General features: G+C 37.0%; 1 protein-coding gene across 1 annotated transcript in view; it reads left to right on the forward strand.

Annotated features, from left to right (window-relative positions):
* The window catches only part of WDR49 (WD repeat domain 49), a gene marked incomplete at both ends in the record, with an annotated part of 136,260 nt that overhangs the window by 98,081 nt on the left and 21,707 nt on the right, over positions 1-16,472 (forward strand). Inside the window, 5 exon segments of the mRNA XM_079705231.1 lie at positions 382-480; positions 2,124-2,288; positions 4,462-4,595; positions 4,599-4,649; positions 9,482-9,660. Of these exon segments, the coding sequence (XP_079561357.1) occupies positions 382-480; positions 2,124-2,288; positions 4,462-4,595; positions 4,599-4,649; positions 9,482-9,660 (628 nt within the window).

The following is a 16,472-nucleotide window of genomic DNA, read 5'->3' on the forward strand; positions in this document are numbered from 1 at the left end:
TAGGTGAGGAACTTGTGGCATCAAGTAAAGTTAAATAACCTGCCCAAGGTTACACAGCTAGTAGGTGGTCGAACCAGGACTCAGACTCAAGCTGTTTAATTACAAAGCTTTTATTCTGAATGCTTTATTACTATAAAATGAAAAAGATGTAACAATAATTTCTATCACACTTACTGAACAGATATTTCATGAAGTTTCTAAGTTCTAAAGTTTAATAAAAACACTAGTAATTACTATTCATTCATGTCTCCAAATACGTAGAACTTACGAAGTGCCAGATTCCACGTAAGTTATTTTGATAATGATTTCTTCTAATTGCTGTTGTTCATATTTTCTATCTAACTTTCAGGCCATTTCTGTTCTCTGTCTTGGCTCATATAGGGAGTTATGATGGAGAAACTGTTCTGTGGAACAATAGCACAGAAAATGGTCACTATATCCTTCACCCTGATTATCAGCGGCTGCTAAAATCAAAATCGGGTGAGCGTAAGTTTGCAACTAAAATAATGTGTCTGATTTCAGCCACAGGAAGCCTGGTTGTTTGTTCATGGACCTGCTGCAGCTTGCTCCTAAATTATAGATGATTGGCTATAAGCACAAGGGATTAGTGATATCGTTGTCTTGTCAAAGTGACTAAAAGAACCTTGAGATTTACTTGGCTTAGCAAATTCTCCATGGCTTGCCGTTCCTTCTCTTTATGCTACATCAGCGTTTCTGAATTACTGACAGCAGGGAGCAGGCCTCTCATTTTTATCTAGTTTAGTTTTTGCCAATAAACCTTGCCAAATTGCCTTTGGCTGAACCTTGGGCACTCCTTGGTAGGAAAATGGGAACTCGTGTTCACTTGATAGGCTGCTTAGGCTCAATCTAGAGCTTGTATTAAATATTATACCACCTGGAAATCTTAAGTTATTTCTTGCTTTAGAAACCTGTGAGGAGCATGAGATGGGAGTAACTTGTATTTTATGGGAGTTTAGCATAGCAGATGAATATTTTATACTTAAGCAAAATGTCTTGACAATTGCCTTTCACATTTTATTTTAGTTTCTTTAGATACTAAAGGTTTTTCCTTAGACTAATTTATTTGGGTAATGAATATGTCATTCCTCATGGCCCGGTGAGGTTCTGTTGTCTCAACTGGATAAACTCACAGAGGCTGAGTTAGACCTTACGAAAAGACTGGTCATCAGATACAGCTTTTGTATGTGTGTGTGAAAAGCTAAGGGAGTAATTTTTTAGGAGGAACATGACTAACTTAAGGGATTTAGAGTTTACTTAGCTGCAGGCACAAAACTTTGACCTGCTTTATATACAAAGAGCTAATCATGAGGGTTCATCTGAACCCTCCATGGAGAGGGTGGAATTCTGCCTTTGTCTGCATTAGTCCTCAGGAGAGCACAGTCTTGTTCTGATAGCGAACCTAATTATGGCTATGATTAAAAACAGACAGACAGATAGGAAAGAAAAGCAGATAATGTCCAATTTATAAAGGACACAAGAGGCATTGCTATAGACTTGCTTTGAAATTTTGAAGACACCTCTGTATAGGTTTTTCATAACAGTGTGCAGACTATTTATAGATTCTGAGATAAATATCCCCAGTTTTTATTAGTGTGGCTTGGAGATGATATCATTAGATAATTGAAGCACCATTAGGAATATCCTTTCCAGGGTAACTCACTAAAATAATATTGCTTAAGAATGATCATTGAAATACATTACATAGTCGTATCTCATGTTCATTAAATTATTTGCAAGCTTAATATTAATGATTAATAAGTTGAAAATGCCATGATATTAATATCACATTTGTCTTGAACATATCAGGATCTCTAAGGTGTTAGCAGGGACTATAAAATGAAGTCCATATTAATTCACATCAAGGGAAAACACAGTAAGCTTGTATGGAGTATGAGAAATAAAAATGGAATCAAGCAATCCTTGAAGTTGGGGTTGAGGAAGTGAACAGCACAAGGCTCCGTGGATGTTGACTGGAAACATATTGTGAGATTTGCTGGAGTCTTTGGAGGCTGTGATGGGGGTGAGCCTATTGTTTTTCATAAGTGTTTTGTTTGAAAAGCATATATCTGTTCATTAAGACACCTGGCTTCTCTCCATCTCAGATAGAGAGCCTCAAAAGCTTCCTGGTGCTGGGAGGAGCCGCTTCACCCACCCCACGGCTGACCAGGCTACTCTGGGAGCCTGTTCCTTTGAGACAGACACTGAGTGCAATAATGCTGTTATGAGGCTTTGCTTCCTTGAAGCAAGAGTAAACATTGCAGCCACAGGTAAAATATATATTTATATTTTGACTGTAGACTGCTTTGATATATTGTAAAGTGTTGGAGCAGGGAACAATAAAGAAAGTTCAATCTAATCCAATCTAGGTCTTGTAGAGTTTGACTGTGTCTAGCGAATGGTCAGCACCAGGTCACAGGAAGCCACAGGCTGTGGCAAACGAGGTTAGGATTCAGGAGGATGGATCCAGGAACAGGAGCTAGACCAGACCCCACAAGCAATTTATACAGTGCTGCGTATGTCAGGATCAGAGTGAGAAAAACTCTGGGCAACAATCAGAATTGGTGTTGTAGCCATGGTGTAGAGATTTGGTAGGGTAGAGGGCACAGCAAGAAATATGCTCCAAATATATGAGCCAAAGCTTAGGTCTGCATGGGGTAGAAGGGTTGAGTCTTGAGATGACCACACTGACACTTATTATCAAAGTGGGCTATGAGAAGATAGTGAGAAACTTGGAGATTGGGGGCAACAGCAAAACTTGAAATAGCTGCTGCTAACTGCTGATCCCAGGTCAAGAGAGCTGCCTGCTCTTTGTCTTAATTTTTTTGGTTGGGGGCTATGGGTAATGCTTTGGGTGTCTTTACCAACTACGAATCCTTTCCAGAATAAGTCAGAGTTCTGGTTAGAGCTTCTTCTAAGATGTATGCTAACATATGATTTACCATAGTTATTTGATATTATAATTGAATAACTATTTGCTTAATTTCCCCTTTGTCTTCAATGGCTGTGTTAGTGTGGTGTTGATGCAGCCTACATGCTCCCAAAGTTAAAATCTGCTCCTGAGAACAATGCATAGTTTTGACCTTTCACCTAAAAAAGTAATTTTTTAATTTTAGAAATATTTTTCCTTAACATTAGGAATCTAGACATATATATGTTATATGATTGAAAAAAGAAACATATCTGAACCATGTTTTCCACATTCACTCTCTCATATTCAATTTGCAGATGGAAAATCTGCATGATTTTCTTATATAATTTTTCTGCATTAAAAGTCAATAAAGGTATAGCCTTATAGAGTTTTAGAACCATTGTGAAATATTTAGAATAGACCTTGAAACAGATTCTAAAACTCTCTATTTTCCAGGACGCACTTATACTTACAAAATGACTATTATCCTGAAATTGCTCTCAACACTAATTCTTCTTACTGTTATTCCCAAATTGTTTCCACTGAAGCGGCTACATACCATTATTTCTACCTTAAACAGATATGATTGTGAATAGGCAGCACATTTGTGAAGCAAATTGGAAGTCTTCTACAGATTTATCATATAATAATAGGAACTTTGCCACAGAAGAATAATTTAGGTAAAGTGCTTCTACAAGCATATAAAAATGGAAAATGAAAAGGTTAGTTCTAGGCCTATGAACCAAGAAAGTGTTCCATAAGGACTTACAATGAATTCTTCATGAAAGATTAAAAAACAAGCTCATAAGTAGAATTCAAAGCATACAGCTACATAGAGGAATCAATAGCTATGCTGCTATAACTACATATACGCATCCAGCTCTGTGCAAGAGGAATTTTACTTCTTTGGTATATGTGTCCAACGGGTAATTAAGAAAGATGTGTTTTACGTAATTGAAATATTATTATAATGTTGAAATTAGTATTTTATAAGTTTATTTGAAGTAACAGATTCTATCAAAATTTAAAAACCCAAGGGCTTCCCTGGTGGCACAGTGGTTGAGAGTCCACCTGCCGATGCAGGGGACACGGGTTCGTGCCCCGGTCCAGGAAGATTCCATGTACCGCGGAGTGGCTGGGCCCATGAGCCATGGCCGCTGAGCTTGTGCGTCTAGAGCCTATGCTCCGCAACGGGAGAGGCCACAGAAGTGAGAGGCCTGCGTACTGCAAAAAAACAAAAAACAAACAAACAAAAATTTAAAAACCCAAATAATATCAAAACAATGAACAAAGGAGTGGTAACTAGATTTAATGGAATATCTTACACATCCTATCTCATTTAATATTCAAAAAAACCAGTGAAGGTATCATAGGGTTTTTTCCAGTTTATATTTGAGAGAATCAGAGTGCTGGAAGTTGATTTTGGGGCTACTCACCTCTCCAACATCCGTATGCTTTCTACAGGGCAAACCAGTGAGGAAGTTGTTTCTTGTGTTTGTAGTTTCCTAATTAGGGATTCTCTTACATGTTAGGGGGAGCCAACCTGGTGTCATGTGGAGGATCTGGGTATGTCAGATTCTGGGATACATTTAAGAAGCACCTTCTGGCTGAATTTTTGGCTCATAGTGTTGTTGGTTCCATTATTGTGTCTACTGATAAGTCAAATTGATACCTCACTGCAGGAGATCTTGAGGGGTGGTTGAAAATCTGGAATACAGAGGTACATTGAAAATTTCTAACATTATCTTTATTATTTTTGATTGCCTTTTGTTGCAGATAACTATGAATCAGGTCTTGTCTGTTTTCTAGATAAAAGAAGACACAATCAATCTGAGTATTTTAAAGAAAACATATGTATTGATCAGACTTCTTTTAAATAATTCATGGGGAAAAACAGATTTTTCTCAATATTGAAAATCCTCTGTTAATATATCGTCAAGTCAATCCCCCAATTTAGGAATGCAGTATTGTCAGTAATATACCATTGTTTGAGAATAAACAGTTAAGATATGCCTTATTTGAAATGAGACCGTAAACATAATTTAAATAGAGTCCTGGCCTTTCATCTAACATTATTTTCATCCTGAGTTAGTTTGGGATTTTTGTGTCACTGATTACCTGCTCAATTTTCTAATAATACTATAAAATAGTAGTATTTTTTGTATTTTATACGAAAAAAAAGACTTTACAAAATAACTAAGGAAAACTATCAAAGGTATAAAATGAACAGTTTTACTAGCACATATTTCTTAATTAAAATAAAATTGCAATACAGATTGTGTTTGGTGGACACAGTTTATATGGCACCCATACCTAGAACAGCCCTATTTCTTGCTTCAGCACCATCTAAAGGACTTATACTCCAGACAACACCCGCTTGAAGACACTTTTTTTTTTGCACCTCATCTCACCAGAGCCCATGTGGCATGGCCATATAACAATGTCAGCATTGCATTAACTTCTCCAACTGCCAAAAGCAGCTTTTCAACTCCTTTCATGTTCAGAATGCCAGCTTTGCCCCCACGCTGTCTCATCACACCTGCCCACACACCGATTTGAGTTCCCACCCAGTCACTCTTTTTCCTGAGAAAAGTCTAGCACTTGCCTTATTTACAGAGCAGAAGAGGCTGTACAGCTCTTGGAGACTTCTGCATTACCCGGCCCAAAACGGTCTATCTGCCCAATTTACCATCATTTTCTGATTTACCATCACCCTCCATGTCCTAAAGGGCTGCATGGAATTCTGTCAGCACAGGTTGGTATCCTCAAACCGACTTCACAAAGGGAACAACAACAGACTTTGTCTTCCAGCATGAAGAGAATCACCATACTCAGGGCATGAGAGTGGAACCTGAGGCTGCTGAATAGGACCAAGTTAACTGGCCAAATAGAAACGGAGGTTCCAGGGTATGCTCACACCACCATGTCTGAACAGTGCTGGTTGAAACAGATCAGGCTGATATTTTGTCCCCCAAAGTACAAAGGGAACAGGAGCTGAGTTCCCATGAAAATAAATGGAAAAAAGAAAAGAAATGTGAGACAATAAATATTTTCTTTATTCTATTTTTTTATAAGCAGGTATAAATCAGAGCTTAGTTTCATGGGAGGAAGGGGTTAAAAGCATGAGCTCTGAAATGAGCCAGCTTGAGTCAAATGCCAAACTCTACCACTTATTAGCTTCTGTGAGCTCAGGCAATTTATTCAAACTCTCTGTGCCTCTGTTTCCTCATCTATAAAATAGGAATAATGATCATTCATCCCTCATGGGATGGGCAATTGTGAAGATTACATGAAATTATTCATGTAGAGACTTTAGAACAGGAGAAACTCAGCAAACATTAGCAATTGTTATTTAGGCAGGAATAAATCAGACAGTGCACAGAAGAGTTTGTTTTTTTTCTAAAATTTTCTATATTTGATTATTACCTGATTATTACTTGGCTGTCATAGTCATCTATCTGTTTGATAGTAATGCAGTAAATGTATCCACATTGTAGTATGTTTCTACTAAATTTTGAAATTGAAGGGATCCACTTATTTTGGAGGAGAAATTTTTCTCACAAATCCTGGTACATTTTGAGCTGTGTAGAGGCCCCAAACTTTTCGTGTCTCCAGTGTCCTCCACTTGATGGACCTGCCTTGGTTAATAAGGGAGGCCTGGAGCTACAGTTCCAGAAATGGAAGTCAGTTCTTTCATGACTAATGAACTTTAATGGCCGATGAGATTCGAATGGAAATCAGGCCTAGCTCATAATAAATGTCAAGTAAATATTAGAATAATAAAAAAAACGATATTTCTACCTGACCAAAGATCTGGACAGGAGCACCACAGACATCAGTCACACAAATGCTGCAGTCTGCAGAGGCGGAGAGAGCCAGTAAGGGGCCACCCGGCTCACACATCTCTACGGAACTTATCCAGTCTCCATTGAGGTCGGAACGATCTTAACAGAGTTGGGGCTTCTGTGAGTTTGTTCTTACTGGAATTAAGACAGTACTCCTAAATGAACAGAAATGCCAGAATTCTAAAATGTCCAAATATTAAATGATTGCAGTGATGTAACACTTTTTTTTAAAAGTCTGATACGGAAATTGAAAAAGGTACATTTAGGAGCAGCAATCTGTGATACAAATGCAAAAGAACAGCTCATGATAACAGAGGTTAGGAAAATGGTATTAACATTCAAAAAAAGGTTTCTAACTGATTTAACTAACTTGAGAAGTGGAAAGAAAGGAAGGAGGGGAAAGGAGAGGATGGAAAGAAAAAAAAACAGTAAAATCAGCTATTTGATGAAATTGATGAACTTCATCATGTATATAGGTCGTCACATATTCGTTATCCATTTTATATATATTAGTGTATATATATCAATCAAAATCTCCCAATTCATCCCACCACTGCCCCCCACCCCTGCCACTTTCCCCCCTTGGTGTCCATATGTTTGTTCTCTACATCTGTGTCTCTATTTCTGCCCTGCACACTGGTTCTTCTGTATCATTTTTCTAGGTTCCATGTATATGCGTTCATATACGATACTTGTTTTTCTCTTTCTGACTTACTTCACTCTGTATGACAGTCTCTAGGTCCATCCACATCTCTACTTTTGTATTTCAAAGGACTCAGCCTCAGAAAGCCTGCGTGAAAATAGTTTGGTTTTTTTCCCTTCTGTTTGAGATAGGAAAAGAGCCACCAGATCTGGGTAGTTTTAGAAAGTAAAGGCGGGCAAAGCGGGGGACAGCTGGGTTTTCTAGTCCCTTCTGCTTGAGCTTTAAATGTTTTTTAAGAACTCACTTTTGTCAAGCTGTCTTGGATATGGGTGCTGCTAGTTCCAAGGGCCACAGGAGGCAGTGGGAGGGGAGGGCAATGGAGAGGAGGGGAGGAAGAAAGAGAGAAAATTAGCAGATACTGGAAAAAAGCAACAGTGAATGTCCTTCTCATAGTGTGAGAAGAGACACTCTTTCACAGAACAGAAAGATATGGGAGACAGACGGAAATACAGAGATAAGAAGAGACTCAATTCTTAAATATAGCTAGGATCAGAGCAATTTTTCCTGAACCAGCTTGATTTGTACAGTGTAGTGACTTTTGACCTACATTTGAATGTTGCATTTGTCTTTTCGTGGAATTAATTCTGTTCTAGCAGTTATAAAAACAAAAGGAAAAGCAACCGTGTATTTTAATTTCTTACACTAAGGCTTCATTTTTCAATCACATTCAGTGTGATTAAAGTATTCAAAATTTAGTGCAGTGTGATTCAGTATATTTCAAAAAAGAAGTTTTTTTTTAATAACTGAATCAGTTTTATAACATATTGATCTGAGGTTGGTTTTCAAGTTAGATTTTTAAAAGTATGTGGTGTGCTATGTCTATTTCTAGAGTTGGAGAGATAGGGGTAGGGATGGTTTATCTGTGGAGATACATTTATCCCAGGAAACTGTCAGATGATTGTGGTATAAAAAGAAATTAGATGATGCTTGTGCTTCTTCAGTGTCCATCTCAGCACTAACCACTGTTATGCTGGGCAGAGTGTGTACTGGCACCCCTCCTCAGCTGATTGCTTTGATGGCCAGTGACTTTGATTGAACCTATTCACCCAGTGTTTAAAATTTGATTTAGTTGCCCACGTTTAAACATTAAGAGGTTTCATATAATATCCAAATTTCTTGCTTCTCTTGGAAAAGAACGTGTCATTCCCTGAGAGTAGCTATGGCCCCCTTTATGGAAAATGGGTTCCCTCTAAGTCAGTGTAATGCCACCTTTCTTTCCCTTTTGCCTATGAACACTGAGGCTGACTTTCATTTGCTATTTATCATCTTGTACGAGACTTGATTTATTCATTGACACTGCCTTCCTGACCCCTGTAGGCATTTTACTTTGTAAATCCTCTGACAAAGGTTGATCATTCATAGGCCTGTCAGATATGCTGGGGATCCCTAATGTTCCCTCATATCACACAGGCTATGTTCCCTGCTGCACTCCTGTGGATACAGTGTGAACAAATAGAAGACAAGGAAATTGCTTCTGTATTTAAAACATAAATTGTCAATGAGGAGCTCTCGCTAGATGGATACACATTAAGAGCGGTAGCCAAGATCTGTGAAAACTATCATGTAACACATATATTTTTCTAGGAAAAAGTACTCAGTAATTGGACTGGCTTTTGAGATTTTGGGAGGGGAAGATACAAAGAAAGTAGTAGTATGAAAAATTCTGACAGTTCTTCAACCAAAGCTTTATTTTTCTTTTTAGTTAATATACATCTTGCTATACAGGATTTTAAAGTGGGAATGTTAATTTCTGTTTTGCAGTTCATTATTATCTCTTCAGAAAATATCTGTTTGTTTCTTATGATACATCACTTTCTAACTTTATTAAACTTACATGTCTATGTCCCATCTCCCTTAGAAGACTGTAAGCTCCTTGAGCTCAGGAACCATATCATCTTCATTTCTGGTGTCCCCAGGACTTCAATTAATAATCTAGCACATGTTAGACACATATAAATGTTCAAGGAAAATACATTTTATAAAAGTAAATCTCTGTTTTTTCAGGCAAAGCATTGGCAACTTGAGAACTGTTTTTCCCTTCCTAAAAGAAATACTAATTTAATGGAAAATAAGATTCAAGAGAAAAGCATAAAGGAAATTCCTTTGATTTCTAAGGAGGAATCAGGGTTAGACCCATCAAAACATTCTCTACTTGATAAGAAAAACAAAGAGTCAACATACAAGTAAGTACATCTTACCTGTAAAGAGTAAAATTGGCCCCAGATTCCTTCTGTGCTTTGTGGAATGTTCAATGACTACTTCAAGATTTTGCTAACATTTAGGTTATTGGTAGGTATGTGTGTGTAGCAACAGGAGAACGTATGTTCTCAGGGTGATATCTGATTCTTACTTCTTGTCTCTGTTGAATGCTTGACTTCGATTCTGTGTCTTCTAGTCTTTTGTTTCTACTCCATTAGCAACCTAATTTTGGAAATTAACCCCTTTCTTCAAAAGCAATATATGTGTGTATATGTGTATGTATGTATCTACCTAGCTAGTTACCTGTCCATCTTAGAATGTATGTCAGATTTTACTCCTGGTTTTAGTAAGGCACACAGAGGTATATATGTCAGAAGTTCAAAGAGCTTGACTTTGAATGTTGGATATCACTCTCCTTTTATGACTTCTAGCCTTTCCTTCCTGTTGTTCAGCCATTTCTTCTTTTCATGCCACTGATGGATCCCATTCTTACATTCCTCTAACTCTAATGCCAGGCAGTTTTAATTGTTTCTTTTGTTTCCTATATTCTTGCTAACTCATGATCTCGTAATTTCACCTTTCATATTAAACAGTCTTTTGAGAGAACAATTTTGTTCATTGTATTTTCTTTGATACACTTGGCATTTTTATTACCATGTACCTATATTACTTTTTTTAAGGTCTACAGAAAAATTGCATAGAAAGCACAGAGAATTCCTATATACCCCACGCCCATCCCACACAGTGTCAAACATTTTTGTGGTACATTTGTTATGATTGATGAACCAATATTGATACTTTATTATTAAAGTCCATAGTTTACATTAAGGGAGTACAGTTGAGGGTTCTCTGATGACACCACGCAGAGACCTCTGCATTGCACCTTTCTAAATTAATGCACTCTTTGGCTAAGCTCTTGGGACTCAAACCCACCAGTTGGGGTTTTTCTGTTCCAGTCCCCTCACACTGGCAGCCTCGCCTTTCGCACAGCTTCTCTTGGGTTAACTTCTGCTTGACCAATAGGAAGCTCACACGTCCTTGCCACACCAACTGCTCCACAGCTACCTCTCTCCTCCTCTCACTGGTGTACCTTCAACCACAGTAGACTTTTTCAGATATTAATGAGTCACTGGTTCACTGTGTCCCTCTAATGGTTACCCCAGGGGGCATGTGTTAAACTCGTTGCCTGGTTTATGTGAACAGGAGCTAGAACTGAGGGGGAAACATTCCTCCTCTCCCGTGGGAGTGGTTCTCAGTGCACACCTACGACTCTCTCCAGTGCAGTCCTCTCTTAGGATTGCTGCATCCTTAGTCTGTTTCTATCCTAGAGCGGTGGTTGGCTGAGCATCACAAGATGCTACCTTCTTGACAAAGTGGGCCTGCGCAAGGAATTGATCTAGCACCTCACTTTGGAATGTGGGAATACTTTTTACCTCTTAATTAATTAATTATTTTGCTTTCAGACTTTTTGGACCTCTGATGACGAGGTAGGAGAGAAAAAAAAATTCCCCTTTAAATATCCTGTTACATTAAATTACCTTTTGGTATTTGTTCTTCCATTTCCTTGAATTATGGCTTGCTGAAATGTCAAGTGGCATTTTACTTTCAGGCAGAAGAATCTTTCAATTTAGAAATACAGCATGACCGCCGCTGTACAAGAATAGAGTGCTGAGAATGGAAAGACTTGGTGTACGATAAAATGCCCCCACCCAGCCACCCAACTCAATTGTACAGATCAGGAGATAAAGTTACCCCAGGGTAACACAGATTGATCATTGTTTCTCTTCCTGTGACACTTCTAGAAGAGTGAATGCAAGTGTCACAGATTCCTGTTTGAGTATTTCAGCCAAGATACTAATTTCCCATTACTTATGACAATCTCAGTTATTCTTTTTTTTAAAATTAGCCTTTCCTTAGATTTAAAAATTGGCACTTTAAACTGTTGACTTCTTTCTGACTTCTATCCATCTTATTTCATTTCCTATTGTTCCATGACACTTTACTTGTCTTCTGAAAATTAGTGCTGATGTATAGGTTCCTAACTTCACAGATTTCTCTTAAAACTAGAGCTTTGCATTCTGCCAGAGGAAATAAGACTACAGCAGAGTGATCATCTCACCTTCATTATACATTTCTGTGGGCCTTGGGAGATGTTTCCGGCAGTAGAAAGCAAAGTTATCTCTGTTTATACCACATCTTTTCAAGTGACAACACATCCAAAAATACCTGTGATATTTAAAATTTCTGCCTTTAATTCAAATGAGTGAATTGAAATAAATTTTAAGACTTTGTAATTATGAGATAGAAGGGAATAATATCATTTTGGAATTTTTGAACTAATTGAAAGGAAAAGGTTAAAAACGTATCCTCAGAATTGACTTGGCAGATACAGCCCTCACTTCTCCTGGAAACATGTCCATGAATCCTATGGAGAAAACCTACAAATGAAATACAATTGTCAGATGTAGAATGTCCCTTGTGGCCCCCATCCAGTACTGAAGAGATTACAGATCACCTTTTCCCTAAGAAAATATTATTCTGAAGAATGTGCCCTATTTCTAATCAGATTAGGAAATCCAAGGAGAAAATCATGCCAGTTCTTGTCCATATGCAAAAGTATGAAAGAAAAGTAAATATGTGAAAGAATTTAGAGAGACTAAAAGGGGAAAAGCACATTTGGTGTGTGTATGCGGGTGGAGGGATGTTTAAATGGAGGGGGAGGAAGAGTAAGATACAGATGAAAAAAGAAAAAAGCCAATAGAAAATGAAAGAAGCTTGAAAAATGAAGGAAAAATTTAATAATTTAAAGCCATGTTCTAACCTTAACTCCTAAGATTCTCTTTCCAGGATAAAAAGCTTGGCATTTATGATGTTCTGTCTTATAATACATAAATACCAGGTTTTTATAGTGCTTAAGGTATTTTATAGTATTGTGTGTGAGAAGTAGGTAGGTGGTAAAATGTCATCTTCAATTTAAGTCCTGGGGATATGCAAATGAATATAGAATTTAAGAGAAAATAGGAAGTCCTAATGCTGAGTTAAAAACTGACACAAAGAAATAGATTTTTCTCCTTCTGTAGGTTCTGCAAAAGTCATAGTACCACTAGAAAATGGGGAAAAAAAGAAATAACTGAAAAAACTAAATGGGGGAACAAAAACCACAGTGGACATACATTTTTCTTAACCTATGGCAATATTTGGTTTCTGGATTCATACAAAATTATTGTAATCTAGAAAAATTGTAGATAAAATGAATAATTTAGACAATATAACCTTAGAGTGTTTCTTTATTATGAAAATAATACATGTTCATTAGGAGAAAAATTAGAAATACAAACAAGCAAGAAGAAAAAGATGAAAAGAAATCATTAGCAGCAAAACCACCAATAATACTTAGGCATTTCACTCTTCAGGTCTTGTTCTGAGCATGCATATACAAATAAAGAAATATACATTTTATAAATGTGAGGATATAATACACACAGTTTATAACCTGTTTTACTACTTAAAAACATACAGCCAGTGCACTTCCGAGTTACTTAATATGAGTATCTACAGACATCAGTACTCGTAATGACCTCTTAGGAATTTATCACCTAGCTTTTTAAACATTGTCTTCTTTTAAAATATTTACAAATTTTAACTGAGAAACATTTATTTAAATACCTTCATGCACACGTGTTAAGAGTACCTGACTGAATTCATCATTACAATAAATTCTTTGAATTGGAGTTGCTGAGTCAAAGTTTTAAAGGCCTCTGAGTCTTGCTAGATTGCCATCCCAATTATGTGAAGACTCTACCACCATCAGTATATAGAAATGGCTGTCTCTGAACCAACACTGACTATTGTCATTGTCTTAGAATTGCCACTCTGATAAATCATCAGTTTTATGTTGTATTTTTTAATTATTTGTGAGAGAACATTTTTCACGTTTGTTAATCTTTAATAATTCAATAATGAACTTGAAAGAGGTATCTGATGTCTGCTAGACTAATTCCTATTGAGGCCTTAAGAGGAGCACATCCCAGCCTCTTCTTGAATATATCCTACGGGCTGCACTCACCATCGTGCAGATAGCCTTCTCTGTTATTCAACCACTCTTTGTTATAGAAGGGCTCTAATTGTAGGTCAGATCTATCCATTTGTAGGACATGCTCTCATCCATCTTCATCTTACTCTAGGGCAACAAAGAGCAAATCTACCCCATCTTCTACTATGTGACAAATTTTTCTTTGGCTACCATTAAAAAAATATTTATGGGGAAATGATTATTAGAAACCAGGATAAAATAATTAGATGGGAAATGAAACATAAATTCCATTAATTTCTCTGTAAGTTTATATAAGGCAGAAGGTACACTTAAAATTAATGTTCCTTAGAAATATGAAATAATTATGTTCTAAATTCCATATTATTGTTAGATGGGAACTGATATTTAATATTATTTATATGCTGTTGATTATCTAATTATTCTGCCAGTAGAGCTTATGTGAGAAAATAAAATAGGAATATTATAAATATAAAAAATACAAACATAAAATAAGAGTATTAGAACTGGCTGTAGGGGGTGTTGGAACTCCTGCTTTGAGTGAAAAATATTGTATTATTCTTTCTTAAAGAGATAGTAGCCAATACTTATTGAGTTCTTACCATATTCCAGGCACTGTTCTAGGGTTTTTGTGTGTTTAACATTTAATTGTCACTATAATCCTTGGTGATATCTACAATTATAATCTCCATTTCATAACTAGGAAAGCAAGACAGAAAAAAGTTAAGTGATTTACACAATGAAGAAGAGGTGAGCCAGGGACTTCAAAGCAGGCATTCGAACTCCAGAGTCAGAACACTTTGCCACTGCTCTGTTCTGCCTGTCTGACAAGCAACATGTGACCATATTGAAAAGTTGCTGGTCCCTGAGTCAAGTGATCAAATGTTTTGTCAAGTACCTGCTATGGGTAAGCCACTACTCTAGGTACCTTCACTTTCCTTTAGGGCACTTGGGGACTTGTCACACATCGTTCCTCCTTTCTACATCCAGAACCGAGAGATGGCAGATTTAGAGTCTTTCCTTCTCATAGAATTGATGGCAAGATGTCAGAGCCCATAGTAGGCTCCCTTCTTGCATCAGCACATAAGACATTTTTGCAAAAGTTTTAAACTCTATCTGTGTTCCTTATTACATTCTTTAGCTTCTTTGTATTCGACCACTAGGAATATTGGACTCTTAGGAATATTCACTTCTTTCCAGTTCCTTGTACATTTTCATAGTAACCAATTTCCAAGAAGTCAAATATCTATGGAAAAGAAGCAATAGGTTGGCCTGTAAATCGAAGTTGATTCTACAGTCTAGTTGTTCATAGAACTGCCCTTTGTCTTGGAGTTTTATCAGTATAGCTCCATTTCCTAGGCAGTCATCTAATTCGTGCAGATTGTTATGACTCTCTTGAAGAGTTTCTCTTACTGTCCGCCTTCCTCTTTCCCTCTGTGGATTAAATTCTTTAGTGGAGATAGACAAAGTCTTTCATTTCATACAAAAGATACTCAGTTTAAATGCCACTGGATGAGAGAGCTGGAAAACAAAGGATCTAAAAGCAGGAAACCATTCAGGGTGTTTGGAGAAAAACTAAGGTCTGGTGTTAACTAGTCCAAAGATAGACCTCCCTCAAACTTTTGCACCTCAGTTTATTTCAGTTATACTTTCCTGAGGAAAAAAATATATTCTTAACCTAGTAACTGCAAGACCTAACTGCACCGTAATCTACCTTTCCTGCATCCACCACCAACTTCTTATTTTTACAGATTCTCTTACTATTTAAAATGACTCTCTAAAGATACCATCATTCTTGTCTTCAAAGCCCGGATAGTGGCTGAATAAACATGTCTTTTTTTTTAAATTAATTTTTATTGGGGTATAGTTGCTTTACAATGTTGTGTTAATTTCTGCTATACAGCAAAGTGAATCAGTTATACATATACACATATCCCCTCTTTTTTAGATTTCCTTCCCATTTAGGTCACCACAGAGCACTGAGTAGAGTTCCCTGTACTATACAGTAGGTTCTCATTAGTTATCTGTTTTATACATAGTAGTGTGTATATGTCAATTCCAAATCTCACAATTCATCCCAAACCCCTTCCCCCCTTGGTATCCATATGTTTGTTCTCTACCTCTCTCTCTATTTCTGCTTTGCAAATAAGTTCATCTGTACCATTTCTCTAGACTCCACATATAAGTGATATACAATATTGTTTTTCTCTTTCTGACTTACCTCACTCTGTATGACAGTCTCTAGGTCTACCAACGTCTCTGCAAATGGCACTATTTCGTTCCTTCTTATGGATGAGTAATATTCATTGTATATATGTACCACATCTTCTTTATCCATTCCTCTGTTGATGGACATTTAGGTTGCTTCCATGTCCTGGCTATTGTAAATAGTGCTGCAATGAACATTGGGGTACATGTATCTTTTGGAATTATGGTTTTCTCCAGGTATATGCCCAGGAGTGGGATTGCTGGGTCATATGGTAGTTCTATTTTTAGTTTTTTGAGGAACCTCCATACTGTTCTCCATAGTGGCTGTGTCAATTTACATTCCCACCAACAGTGTACGAGAGTTCCTGTTTCTCCACACCTTTTCCAACATTTATTGTTTGTAGATTTTTTGATGATGGCCATTCTAACTCATATGAGGTGATACCTCATTGTAGTTTTGATTTGCATTTCTCTATTAATTAGTGATGTTGAGCATCTTTTCATGTGTTTGTTGGCCATCTATCTGTATGCCTTCTT

Source organism: Hyperoodon ampullatus (assembly GCF_949752795.1).
Source record: "Hyperoodon ampullatus genome assembly, chromosome: 5".
NCBI classification, from domain to species: Eukaryota; Metazoa; Chordata; class Mammalia; order Artiodactyla; family Ziphiidae; genus Hyperoodon; species Hyperoodon ampullatus.